The sequence below is a fragment of the Denticeps clupeoides genome, chromosome 4 (assembly GCF_900700375.1).
Source record: "Denticeps clupeoides chromosome 4, fDenClu1.1, whole genome shotgun sequence".
Classification (NCBI taxonomy): Eukaryota; Metazoa; Chordata; class Actinopteri; order Clupeiformes; family Denticipitidae; genus Denticeps; species Denticeps clupeoides.
Genome location: NC_041710.1, coordinates 25883851 through 25898659, shown reverse-complemented (window position 1 = coordinate 25898659; position 14809 = coordinate 25883851). Strand labels below are relative to the sequence as shown.

Sequence of the window (14809 nt, the reverse complement as noted above, 5' to 3'; positions counted from 1 at the left end):
ACACTACAATGTCCTCTACATTTAACCCATCACCCATAGTGAGCAGTGGGCAGCTGTGTGGACGGTGCTTTGCTCAAGGGGACCTCAAAGGCACCTTGGCAACCCTTTGGTTATGAGTCCACTTACTTACCTGCTAGGCCACCACTGCCCCAACATAGTCCAACATTTTTCATTGTGGGTCCCATTACATTGGAAATCAGGGCCAAAAGCATCCTTTAGAGTTTCCTTGAGTGGATAAAATGCTGCCGTTTAAGTGTAAAAGTGCTCCTTCAGTTGTTTAGTCATCTGTTTACTGGGTGCACTTGTTATGCTTTTTCATATCAGCAGCAATGTTCCATTTCAGTAACTAATTACTTTCCAAAAACAATACAATATCCCTCAATTACAATGTGAAATTAGTATTTTGGTAATAAGCAGTGGGTTACTTGTTGCTGTATAAAGTGGTTCAACTCACAGAATTTGCACGTATACAGGCAAGGCGCACACAGCGACACACAAACACCCCCCAGTGCCAAACCTCTTTAGTCGAGACAAAAATCGTAGTGGAGGACAATGAACCTTAAGCTGGCGAAAACAGCATAATAGGGCTGCCAACTGAAGTTAAGGCGAGAGTTTTCTGGCCTGTCAAAAGAATTCTGCAGTTATGGACAGTTTGATGGCCGAACTACTGGTTTGTCGTGCCTAACGAGATCCGGAACGACAGAGCGGGGAAGGGAGAGGAGATGGAGAAGGCTTTTTTAATACCTGTCCTTCAAGGCCGGATGTCAGTTGGCTGCCATCCTCCGGGCATCTGGATGCTACTGTATACATCCTCAGTGAGATGTCTGTTCTCTCATGTGACTGTGATCGGATCTGATGGGCTGCGAAAGCCTGAGAGGCTGATGTCCTTGCTACTGATCATTATAATCACTCTCATCATTATCAATACCAAGGGCAGTGCCTTTAGTATGCTATTCATCTTAAGCCAGACTATTGTCGTTCCCTATACATTTATCAGACACCCTTATCCAGAGCTTCAGCGGGTAGGGAAACTAAACGAATCCACTGTGCCAATTTTTTTGTTATACTTTATTAATCTCTGCATTTACCCATCACCCTTGGTGAGCAGTGGGCAGCCATGGTGCCTGGGGAGCAGTGTGTGGGGACGGTGCTTTTGCTCAGTGGCACATCAGTGGCACCTTGGTGGACTGGGATTCGAACTGGAAACCTTCTGATTACTGGGCCGGTTCCTTAACCGCTAGGCCCCCCACTGCCCCTGAATGGGTAAAAAGCAGAGGACACATTATGTTATGTCACCGTGTGCTGTGCTGGTTTCACAATGACAATCACTTTTTTTCATCAAGAGTTAAAGGGACAGTCCCCTTGCAAGTGTCTTGATCAAAGAAATCAATGGTAGAAAGTACAGTTTGAACCTATGACTGAGGTCATCTGCTACATAGGTGCCTGTGTTACCCACTAGGCTATTATATCAACTTGCGCAAATTTAAAAAATAAAGTAAAATACACAGCAAAAGTTTTATGTATCTCTTCAAAAATGCTGTAATCTAAGAATGAGTTTAATAGGCTTATATTCAGGGGTATGATCATTAAATTTTACAAAAACCGATGATCTGACACTGAAACAATCAGATGCCGAGGCAGCAACACCAATTGTGAATTTACACAGTCGAGGAGGTGAGTTTTATTCTACGAACACGTATGCAGTAAAACTTGAACACCCATTCATGTATAAGCAGATGAGAGGAAGAGCCTAAGTAATAAGGTATCTTGCTTTTCTTGGTTGGTGTGATCTGAAGATGTGAGAAGGACTCAAGTGACTAAACACTGTGCTGAGGGCATGAGCCCTCCTTGTGTCCTGGGAACCACGTCATGACCTGGGGAACAGCCAAACTCTGCTACAAAGGTGAGGTTGTGGAAGACAGGCCATATACCATGGCAAGACACACATACCAAAAAAACAAGACACATCAGCAAGATCAAAGATTTCAAAGCAGAATCGTAGGCAAAGTGGTCAGCCAAGGAAACAGATAAAAAACAAATGAATCTTATTTGATGAGTATGTGTAGCAGAATGTAGTTTGCTCACTGAAGGCCTGGAGAGGTACAATAATGGGTGTCTGCAGGCAACACTAAAGATGGAGGTTCCATGCAAATTTAGAACAACCTACCAGAGTTCCTTAAAAATCTGTGTAATTTTTGAATTTATGTTGTTTTGAAGGTTGATCACAATAAATATTGATTTAATTAAGATGTCTGTACTGTTCAGTCACTGCATTTTGTTAATTGATGAAAATAAACATATTTCCCCTCAAGCCAGAGCATCCTGGGTATCAGGTACAGCATGGAGTTATAATGAACAGAATCTGGAATAAAAGTCTAAAACAATAAGTTCTACCCGAACAAAGCAGAATTATAAAACCAAGCACATGCATTAGGGCTAACCCTTTGCTCAAATATCTGGACATACACATTTATTCATAGGGGAGAATCTACAGGAGGAAAAAAACATGCTTCCACAATTTCATAGTGAACTGGTTCACATCTGACATAAAGCACACTGTTCCTGCAATCTGTGCTTCATCATTTTTCTGTACATCACTTATACACTTCAACTCCTATTGCTTCCTCCATTCCGTGTGGTGACCAGATAATCGAGAGAAGCTGTCTATAGTGCTGATCGCTGCTGAATCAGGGCTTTAGCAGCATTAAAAATTAAACACGCCATTGGACAAAGCATAGGTGCTCTTTTCCATTAGCATCTTCTCTCTGTCATTCACTTATGGGTGTGTGTGTGTGTGTGTGTGTGTGTTTATGCATTTCCATGAATCATTAAGGCTTACAAAAAGTAGTGTGCCTCGAAGCAAAATGTCAATTGTAGCAAAATAGGCAAATAATGTGCTCAACAGCGATGGCTCCATTTCTGCTCTGCTTGGCTCATTCAGCGTGAACTTTTGTATAAGTATATTGTTTGAAATTGTTGCTGGTGAGTGTCGGAATTACCATGAGGTAATTCCAGGTAATAAAAATATCAGCCTCTCAGTCAGCTGCTTTTGTCTCTCAGCCGGATTCTGTCTTCTTTTGGATAAGAGCAGCAGGACAATCTTACTGTAGCATCTCTGCCCCCTTGTTCTTGGTAAACATCAATACAAGCTTCAGATGTGGAGAGAAGCTCCAGATCCTGCAGGTTCACTCTCTACAACATTCGCAAGATTCGGCCTTTTCTCTCACAACAGGCTACGCAGCTCCTCGTCCAGGCAATGGTCATCTCCAAACTCGACTACTGTAACTCTCTCCTGGCTGGAGCCTCTGCAGTCACCATAAAACCACTCCAGATGGTCCAAAATATGGCAGCCCGCCTCATCTTCAATCAGCCAAAATACACCCATGTTACACCTCTTCTTACCTCCCTCCACTGGCTCCCGGTAGCTGCTCGCATTGAGTTCAAATCCTTGATGCTTGCCTACAGGGCTGTAAATGGAACTGCGCCCTCCTACATCAACACACTACTACCTAGATACACTCCTGCACAGAAGCTACAATACTACCTCCTACATCAACACACTACTACCTAGCTACACTCCTACACGCTCTCTCAGATCGGCAAACGAAAGGAGACTAAAAATTCCTTCTTCACGGGGTCTCCGATTCCAATCATGTCTGTTCTCCGTTGTTGTCCCTGGCTGGTGGAACAACCTACCCTCCTCCACACGACTAGCCGAGACTATCACCACTTTTAAGAAGAAGGTGAAAACCCTCTTATTCCAAAAATATTACAGACAAATTTAACACATACACATGCATACACATTTAACAAACAAATACAAAATGTATAAATACATTATAATTTTTAAAGTCTAGCACCCAACACTCTCCGAGCATGTTCTTCAATGACAAGTCTAAGCCTTATCAGGGCTCTTAGTTTGTATACTTGATATTCTATAGAAATCGAACGAGAATTGCTGGTGTCTTCCCATTGTAAGTCGCTTTGGATAAAAGCGTCTGCCAAATAAAGTAAAGTAAAGTAAAGTAAAGAGAAGCCATATTTCACGACTTAAATGTGAATATCAACAGACTGTTCAACCATAACTAAAACCAATATTTTAGTTATGGAGCTTTGGGTACAAATCCATTGTCTACCAAATTGCATTACATACATACAATGACCCCCAGTGGCAGCAAAACAAAGAACAATGCATGTGTATATCAATTCTTCATGGCTTTATGGTATGTAAACACATCACAAATTCAACGATTATAATTAGAGGGTGTGCAGTAAAAACATCCTATCTGGAACCAAGACTTGCATGCAGAATACAGTTAATACAATTACAGGACTTCTTTTTAAGCATATTGTTCAGAATCTATGGATTCAGTGGATTTGGTTTGATATCTAAACCCCAACACTAGACAATATGCTGGCAAGGCATATGAGTAGGGCTGAGTATCGTTACAAAATACAGATACTTTTCACATTTTTGATACATTATTAAAAAGTTTTTGATACACTTTATTAAAAAGTGGTCATAGGGATACTGTACTGTGTAACAATTCACGTTCTACAATATATGTGATGCAGACTCAGGGCACCAACCCCATTTTTTATTTAAGTCAGAAATAGACTTTACGTAAAGTTTGAACTATTTAACACCCTTATGACGCATGTGGCAGGGAGCAGGCCCAGATGGGTGCAATAGGCACCACCTCCACGAATAGGAATGAGAACCACTGATGTGTAAGATCTCTGCCTGTAATGATCTTTTATGTTGTTGACCAATTCAAAGGGCTGCAAATAACTGGCAGTAAAAACTATTCACAGCCTTAATAAGTGCAAGTCAGCTTCTCTACATTGTTCCAACCCTTTGACCATTAAATATTAACCTCAGTTTTGTGGCCATTGTAAAAACACTCATTCAAAGACAGGCCCATCCTGCCAATAACATTCCCCACTCTAGTCACTCAATGCCTTTAAAGCCCAGTCTTAAATTCATAAGACACGGTAACAGTCTTGGACCCTCATAAGGCCAATATAAGCCATAACGGCTATAACCCGGTCCTTTGCCAGTCCTTCCCAGCTACAGAATCATGAGGGCAATTTATACCCTGACATTATAATTTCTCAATAACAGCTGCCTATAAATGTAATATACTGCTGATGCAACTTCTTGTATTGATTCAATCAGGGCCGGGTTAAAAAAATGTAGCAGAGGGAAAAATATATGACTGCAGAAGGCCTGGTGTGGAGTGCAGGGTTGTAACTGATAACAACCAAGGGGAGAAAGGGATTCTGGCCCTTGGTCAGAGGGTCACACTGGAGAATATCCAAGGTGATGTTGGTGTGTCGGCGGTGGCGGGTTTGATCACATAACCAACAGCCAGTTCATAAAAGTGAGCAACGGCTTCCCTTTACTCACTATGATCAGTGAGACAAAAGAGGGCAAACAAACTACATTGCGAGTCAATTTCAAAAGAGCAAGAAACAACTGTGCAGTATCCTACAAAAGGACATACACAAAATGCCCATAAATTCTGTGTTGTATTTATTAATTTTTTTGACACAGAATTGGTAACATAATAATCCAAACACTGGGGCAAACAAATCAAATACTACACTTCCTCTTGTAGGAAATTTGAGGTTCATCAAACCACAGACTCAATGTAATGAGTTTTAATAAGTCAAAACTAAAACAGGAAACAATAGGTCAAATATGAAGGACATTTTTATGAAAATGTTCACAAAACCTTCCCTTTGTTGCACAGTGTTGAACAGTGTTATGCAAGGCCACCATGCACATGGAGCAGCTTTTGTTAGACCAAAAGTGTAAGAAGAGACTTAAATATCTTCTGCGAACTTTCTGGCCCCAGGGGTTCCTTTTTACCAGGACTTTAGAGGAAAATGAAACCTTTTTCATCAATGTGATTAATTCCCAGTTAATCAACATTCATTTCCCTATTTGTTTTCTCATTCTGTTCCCCCTCTCTGTCTCTGTCTCTCCCTCTATCTTGCTTGTAGGTCTCCCATTCTAAGCCGTAATTAAAGTGCCCATTTGCTGCACAGATTCATTTTTAATGCTCCAGTCCCTCGGATTCACAAATAACTTCCCTGGACAAGTTCCTGCAAATCTCCGCCTAAAGTGCACTTTTATTTAATGCTTTAGTTCACAGTTCAATTCACTTAATATAGACTCCTGTGGCAAAGTTCGATCCAACTGGAGCCACTTCCCAAATATTTGTGAAGATGTAATAAAGGTGTCAACAGAGCAGGAAAAGGAGGAAATTGCAGATTTACCCCTTTGTCTGTCTTTGAAAGGACAACGTTGACCCGCAGGCAAAGTTCATCAGCAACTCCAGGGGAATAAAATGAAAATAGTCAGCAACAGAGTGACAAAACTTGGGACAGAGCTATTGAGGTCTTTTGTGACATTGGGAGAAAATGGGCAGGGCAGAAACCTGACAAAATAAACACACATGCAGAGATTCTTTCAGAGTCTTTTAATTTCAGTAGCCAAATGGTCTTCCTGACCAACATTTAGCCATTTACTGTGAGCAGTTCATTTCTGAGCATAAACTCCATACCCTGGAATGCTTCAGTCACAGCTCTAATCAATGACATGTTGACAACCAGTCAAAACCGCTGTGATGTATGACCTAATGTGAGAAATGTAACTATTGGGTCAGGCTGTAACTGAGTTGGGTATTTTCATTATTGATGATTGGCACATAAAATATCTACATCAATAATATCTAATTAGGTGAGAGCTACCCTGAGACCACGACTGACAAAATATCAGGATCATGACTGGCAATAAATTTGCAGCCAATTTACTTATAGTTGGTACCTCAGCTAGTTCAACTATCAAATAAATCACTGGCTCATCTTTTAAAGCAACAAACGTACAGTGTTAGTAACAGAATCTGTGTGCATGGCTGCATGTCACAGCACTATAGAAGTGCTTTTAATTAGATTCCATATGAAAAACAGCTTATCCTTCCAATATAATGATTATCTGCCAAACCTAAGTACACAGCTATATCACATGAGCAGAAAATAATAAAATACTCTGCTACAGCCATTACATATGCATACTCTACATACATAAATATACCAAGGTATTGCATAATCCTAACCCTAAACCTGTCTACAAAATTAGGCTTCTTTTCAGGTAGTAAAATATCATTTTGTTTGTTACGTTTGTGACTTTGGGGTTACTCCAGATCCTTGTACTGGTCCGAGTTTTTTGGTGTCGATGTCATCTGCAATTATCCAAACTGTATTCACCTGAACGAGTCCGATTGTGTTCAGTCCTTGCCGGGTCATTGAATGTTTCTATGTCTGTAGATGGATTTGCCTGTTGTCCCGTGTGCTGTGCCCTGTCTATCCTTTCCCTTACACGCTGAATGCGGTCAGTGCCATGACACTTTTGGTAGAACAAAAAAATTTCACAAAAGTATTACAAAATGCATAAAATATTCTACCACGTTATTCGTAATATTCTACCATGTTGTTCGTAAAGACAACAGAAGATATTTTAATGGGATAGCCAATCACTTGACTCACTGGCATGATGGTGGGATCGGCAGTAAGCTGTCCAGATGAGACCCAGGTGAAATGTTTTACTTCACGTCACAGAGTTTAGGAATAAACCATCCAGTGAGTGTGGATAGCTGCCAAATCAACAGGATGTGTGGCAGCACAACAAAGTGCCTGTGAAGTGCTCACGAAATGGAGGCTGTCTCCACACTTGCCCCCCCATCAGGAGCCTGCAAGCCTTCATTATAAAACAACTTTACACTTTCAAATATCATGCCTGTCCTCCGGATGAGGCAGGGAGAGAGAAAGAGCGAGGGAGGAGAAGAAAACGCAGAACTAGCACTTTCGCTCTGACAAGAGAAATATAATTTGATGCAAATGTAACGTTTAGTTTAGAAAATCAAGGTAATGTTTTTTCTTCTCTTCTCTTTCCACTTACCCCAACCCACCCCACCCCAACTCATTCAGCCTTTCCCCCCCTTTTTTTTAATTTCACACTTGGATGCACAACTATAAATGATGACCAGGAAACCAATCTCGGCAACAAGCTGTATTTTTGCAGACTATTTTTGGTGTTGAGGCCTTTAGTGAAGAATAATATTTTTTTTCCCCAGTAAATAAAAGGAATGTGATAAGAACTAACGGTGCTGGTCATTACTCTTTACACACATAAAACCCCTTTTACCCACGTGCAGAAGCATAAAAGCCTGCAGCAGGCAGCAAAACACAAATAAGATTCCAAATAAAAGTGCACATTAATCCTGACGATTTTCAAAATGATTAAAATGATACATATTAATCTACAGCACATTGAGAAATCATAATATTATACTTAAGAATGGTTCTAAATTTTATGTTGAAATATTGATGGAACGGTTCATGTCTTTTTCATTTATTTCTGTGCCTAAGCACCATAGCACTCAAAATATTAACTTTAACTTTTAGTTTGCAATATGAAAATTCATTTTAGGACTCCATAATTAACCAGTCAAATCCATTCGTGTCTCAGTTCAATTTGGACCAAGAAACAGTGGCAATTGTGCAGCTTCACACTTGTGACAGTCAATGCTTAACACCAAGTGCCTTATTCACTCACTTATCTTAAAGGGGGAATTTTCCTGGCACAATGTAAGGCACAGTGGGAGTGTTTGTGAATGTCAGATTCACTAGTTCACCAATCAGAGTGCTTGAATTAAAGCAAGTATGTTAATGGTGACATCATTCAACAATCATCTCACCAAAAATAGCACATATTATCAACCATATCATAACACATATTATTTCATATTATCAACCATTAACCAAAACCAAAAGCTAATGTTTAGGGTGATCTTCTGGGAAGGGTAACAGTGGTCTTGTATTTTGTCCATATATAGTGCACCCAGAAATTATTACCGGTGTCTTTGCTTTGGATAAAAGCGTCTGCTAAGTAAAGTAAAGTAAAGTAAAGTATTCACAGTGCAGTGCCTTGCAGTTAAGGAATCGGCCCCGTATTCAGAAGGTCGCTGGTTTGAATCCCAATCCGCCAAGGTGCCACTAAGCAAAGTACTGTCCTCACACACTGCTCCTTGGGCACCTGTCATGGTTGCCCACTGCTCACTAAGGGTGATGCTTAAAAGCAGAGGACACATTTTGTTATGTCACCATGTGCTGTGTGTCACAATGACAATCACTTCGCTTTCAAAATAGATTCCTTTTTTTCCTCAGAATTCTACACACAACACCCCATAATGACATTTTCTTTTTACAGCATTTACCAGACGCCCTTATCCAGAGCGACTTACAATCAGTAGTTACGGGGACATTCCCCCCCGCTGGAGCAACTTAGGGTTAAGTGTCTTGCTCAGGGACACAATGGTAGTAAGTGGGATTTGAACCTGGGTCTTCTGGTTCATAGGCGAGTGTACCCTTGAGATGATCAAGCAGAATGACCTTAAGCACATAGACAAGATATGGAAGATGGGACTTCAGAACAACTCTGTCAATGTCATTGAGTGGCCCAGTCGAGACTTGAATCCGATTGAACATCTTAAACATCTTAAAATGGCTGTGAACCAACGCTTCCCATCCAGCCTGATGAGAGGTGTTGCAAAGACGAATGGGTCAAACTGACCAAGGATAGGTGTGCCAAGCTTGTGGCATCAAATTCAAAAATAAATTGCTGCCAAAGGTGCATCGACAAAGTATTGAGCAAAGGCTGTGAATACTTATGTTAATGCATTTCTCAGTTTTTTTTATTTTTTAATAAATTTGCCAAAACCTCAATGCCATCTTTATTGGATGTTGTCTGCCGATTTCTGAAAAAATGAATTTAATCCATTTTGGAATTAGGCTGAAACGTAACAAAATGTGGATGCAAATTGAATACTTTCCGGACGCACTGCTTTTTTTGGCTTCATTAATTGTGTTCTCTTCATTTACTCTGTGGACACATGAAAATCTGATGTTATATTTTTTTCTGGTTAATAGATACACTATACAGATATATAAAAGCTAATGGTCTGAGTAATTTTAATATTATTATTTTATTGCTCTCCATTTAAATGATTTGCACCCTGTGGTGGGCCGGTGTCCTGGATGAGTCCCCACCCTGTGCCCAATGTCTTGGGATGTGTTCCAATAGCTGCAACCCTGCTTTGGAATGAGCGATTATAGAGTGACCGAGGGACTGACAATTAAATAATTTGTCCAGTATATGGCAACTCTTGTGTTTTTAACCTAGTTAAAGAGAGGCAACTATGTCAGGGTGGTCGTAGCCTTGTGTGTAAGACACTCACCTATGAAACCAGACAACCACAAAGTCACAGGTTCAGGGACTGTCCCTGTAACTATAGATTGTAATTCACTCTGATAAATCCTGTAAATGTATTTTTAGGTGTGCCCCATGTTTCCAATCTTCCTCACTTGTATTATGACTCAGTCATAATACCATAATACATATTGTCAGGATTGGCCCCAGGTGATGTTGCCAGCTGGGGTCAATTCTGACAGCGTTTAAAAGTCTGTGACTCCGCCCCTTCTGCAGCTCCGACATGTTCGTGGACCCTGTGCGCGAACTTGAGTTTCTGTTCTGGCAACCGCCACACGCCTGCGGGCTCGTTCATGTTCTACCCTCTATTCCCCTGTTTACATCCATCGTGCTGGTGTTTATTTGTGTTTATTTATTATTATTATTTATAATTCCTTGTTTCCCGAATGTCCCGCCTCTGCGCTTCCTTCCCCCGTCAGCTCGCCGGTGTGACAACAATGATCAGTGTTCCCCATACAGAACCTTTTGCACCAGTTCAGAGCTGTTGAAATTTTACCAATTAATCCAATTAATCAAGAGCTGCACAAAATGTGCTGATACGCTGATTCATAATCCCATTATTAAAAGAATTACTTTACTAGGTCATAATGGAAAATGCAAGCAGAAATACAGAAAAACAAAACAAACACGCACAAAAACATCTCTAGCAAAATGCCTGCTGGCCCTGTTGACAGAGTTTTGGCCGGCCTCCCGCCCAACACCAAAGCATATAGCCATGTGGCTTAAACTGCGACAGAATGGATTGTACACACAGGGCTGTCTCCCGCAGATGTTAAAGCACCCCGAGTTGTGGAGAATCGCCGGCATTGTTAGTGGTTTGTTTATGTCTTACAGATCAATGTTCACAGCTGAATAATTCATAAGGCGCCTTGCTTGTCTACAGCCAAAGCTTTTGAGGTGTAGAGTGGGTGGTGGGGGGACGGGGGGACGGTGGTGATTTTCATTTCTTTAACAGGACGGTTGCTGAGCTCCAGCCACATGGTGCTGCGATGGTGGACGCCAGGCGCTCGCAACCCCCGCCCCGCTCTGTTCATCGTGTTCATGATGAATCATCTCGCTCCATCTCTGTCCCATGCAAACAGCCTAGCCCAGATGCGCAATGTGCCTCTTTTTAACAATTTATGCTGCATTAGCCATTCCAGCTCCAGTTTAATTGTCATTCTCAGCTGCTCCTTTCGCCATTTGTTCCATCGCCCTCCTGTCTTTTTGTTTTGCTGGCTCTCTGGCTTGAGATATACAAACTGATGGGTACTCCCTGCGCTCCCTGGATCAGTGGGAGACGAGATCTGTGCATTTTCTGAAGAGGCCTGGTGTCGCTGTGAGGGAAGCGGGGAAGTGTTCCGAGGCGATATCGTTGTTTCCGGAGCTTACTCGCTAACTAAGAACTACTGCTGGCCCCCGCTGGCTTGGACTGCATTTCAAACATTATCCATTGACATTAGCTGGGTGATTCATTAAAGCTAATTAGATCTGGGGTGGAGGGGTGGAGTGGGGGACTGGGAGTTTCTTGTTTATCGTTCCAACTCTGAAATGCTGTTTGCTGGGGCCGATACTGACTTGGCATGCCGGTAGATGTTTTTAAGGGGATGGTCCACAGTACCTCACTGGACAATCAGCGTGGGGTGACAAATTGGCTATTAAAGCCCCATACATGCTGCTTTGGCCTGGTGGCATCACGTCTGGACACCGGCTGGGCCAATGTGTCCCTGGATGGGCACAGTGTTATACCTTTCACACCCCTTCACACACACAGCTGGATTGTCTGTCAGTCTTAAAAAACACACACAGACACATAAACACACACAGATAGACACAGCCTAGACCATCTGAAGCATCCCATAAAGACAAACTTCAGGTAAGTTTACAAAAAAATAAATATATGAAACAAGACTTAATGCCAGCAGATGGCCTGGGTTCAAAACTGAGCCCAGATCAGTGGTGAAAGTGGGCCATAATGTCGTGAAGTGCTCTGTAATAACCAGAGAGGGTTTCACTAGTGATGCAGAGGCTATGGCAGTTATGAACAAAGAGGAGTGTTCATTATGGCAAGACGTGTTGAATCTGGGTTGGAATATGATCGATGCTGGGTTTTATGCAAAAAAATGTACTACATTAAATATTAAAGCCATAAGCTGTAAACCCATTGCAAAATCTCGGATCAATCATAAACAGCCCTTCCATGCTCAGTATATGTTAATTCAAGTTGATTAAGAGAAAAGCTCCAACATCAACATGACTTTGTAAGAAATAGGATCAAGCAAGACATCTTGAGGGATTATATGCCAGAATCTTCTTATTTATTTCATAATAATTACAAGGTCCTAATGCAATTTTAAGAAGGAAAAAAAAAAAGAATGACCACTCACCACCTGTCCATTTTGTGGGTTTTTGTGGGCATAAGGCGGGCCACGGATATGGTTCCACATCTGACCTGAGGTCATGGCAAACACCACGCACTGGACAGAAGGCAGGAGATAGAAAACAACATGAAACTCAAAACAATAAGTAAAAAATTGCATGCAGAATATAATCAACATCAGAAAATGTAGCAAACAACAGGTCTATAACTCTTCCTCGCTTCACACTAATGAATTTAGACACATAAAACATTCATTCCCATTAAACATTAACAAGCATCTGTGTCTAGACCAGACACATTTGTGGTGTTAGGTGAAAGAGCGTCCTTAGGGGGCGCTGCACACAAGACACTTTTTTGCCATTGTTCAGTGCATTTTTTTTTTATTGTTTCTCCATGTAGATAAAAATAGTTCAGCTTTGTGCTGTACAGCACATAAATGTTCATCCACGTAACTGTGGGCCAATCAGAGGCCCCAGAAGTGTGCTTTACAGGAATCAGCACCATAGACAGCTCCTCTTTATATTCATTAACTTTAGAGGTTTATTCCAGCATGCCTTCTGCAGCGAGCCACACAGCACCACCAGTCAGGAGGATTTACACAACAGAAGGGTCTAGATAAATTGCAAGTAAGGGGAACAGCTCTGGATAAGGGCGTCTGATAAATGCTGTAAATGTAAATGTAAACATGTATGCACATCGGTTTACATGTGATACATACGTAAGAAGATATCAGCTATTCAGTTCCATTAGGACATTTATTATCAAGCTTTCATTTTTTGACAACAAATGTTTTACATTAATTTTAAGCTACTTTAAAAAAAATCATTAGTCCTGTGGGTACAGGGGAGATTTATGCTGGTGTGAACTGTTCTTTCTCATCACTTTCTGAATGTAGAATAGCTGCTAGAAATCTCACCAGTGCAGCCATGGCCCAGCCAGTCTTGTTGTAGATGAACTCCAGGTTGTTCCTGCGCAGGTAAAGCAGCCCACCCACCAGAGACACCAGCAACGCCAAGGCTATGGTGCCTGAGTAGTTGGGAGGTCGGAAAACACGGATCTGTAGATGGAAAAGGGGGAGAGTGCATGACTTCCCTGTACTTCCATGACTTTTTGTGGATGCGACTGTAATATAGTGTCGCTACATTACATAATCAGTTATCGTATCTATAAAACCTTATAAAAAAAAAATTGTCAAAAATCCAAAACCCAGTGGAAACCGGCTAGAACTTATATAACAGAAAAGAAAATATTGTATTTCTCTACATTGGGGAAAAAAACACTCCAAAAATCTGGCGTGCCGTAATAACCAAAAGAAATCCCGCTTTCCCTCCAGAAAACCCAAACAAATCATAATGGCGGCTCCCTGTGGGCCCTTCTGCATGTCACATCATGACCCGCAGAGCCCCTGGCAGAAAAACTCACTCCTCCGTGAAGCCCGAATGTGGGCTTTCACAGGCTATTTACGAGCAGGGAGAGCGGCGGCCCCGAGAGCCGTAAAGATGTTTTGTGCTTTTGGCTGAAGGTCGTAATGTTGCCTCTGAGACGAAGCGCCAGCACTGCTGGCCTTCCTCTCCTCCGATCCTGCTGGATTAGCCCCGATAAAGGGAAGCTGACATCCCATAATTCAGATCTGTTCCACTTTCCACTGAGAACACCAACACAATATGCTGGCCAATGTCAAAACCTGTTTTGTGTAATGTGTTGGGATATTTTTTTAATTGCTACTTCAAATAAGATATCACTGTAACATAATGGAGGATTTGATTAAAATCCTGATGCAGCCAACCCCTTCCACACTCATTTCTCTAATATGAGAGCAAGGAAACAATGGGGCTGATCTGGATCACACTGTCCCTGAGTAGATTATCCTCATCACTCTTCTCCTCTGATGCCATAAAAGCTGACACTTGAGCATCGTGCCACTGTTCTGTTCTTCTTGAATATAGCTGAGTTCAGGAAATAATCACAGCTAATGAGATTACTGCTGCTGTGGCCTCTAATGAATAGACTTGCAGTCGGTCCTGCAGAGGTCCAGTAATGACTAAAGACTAAGAATGCTAATCATGAATTACAATAAATTAAATTTAAATCAATCAAGAAGAGGTTAGATGTTT

At 41.5% G+C, this 14809-nt stretch overlaps 1 protein-coding gene across 1 annotated transcript in view; it reads right to left on the bottom strand.

Moving 5' to 3' along the window:
• The window catches only part of tusc3 (tumor suppressor candidate 3), a 58051-nt gene that overhangs the window by 22845 nt on the left and 20397 nt on the right, over positions 1 to 14809 (bottom strand). Inside the window, exons 5-6 of the mRNA XM_028975811.1 lie at positions 13612 to 13752; positions 12703 to 12792 (exon numbers count right to left, since the gene is read on the bottom strand). Coding sequence (XP_028831644.1) covers positions 12703 to 12792; positions 13612 to 13752 — 231 coding nt within the window. The remainder of the gene's footprint in view (positions 1 to 12702; positions 12793 to 13611; positions 13753 to 14809) is intronic.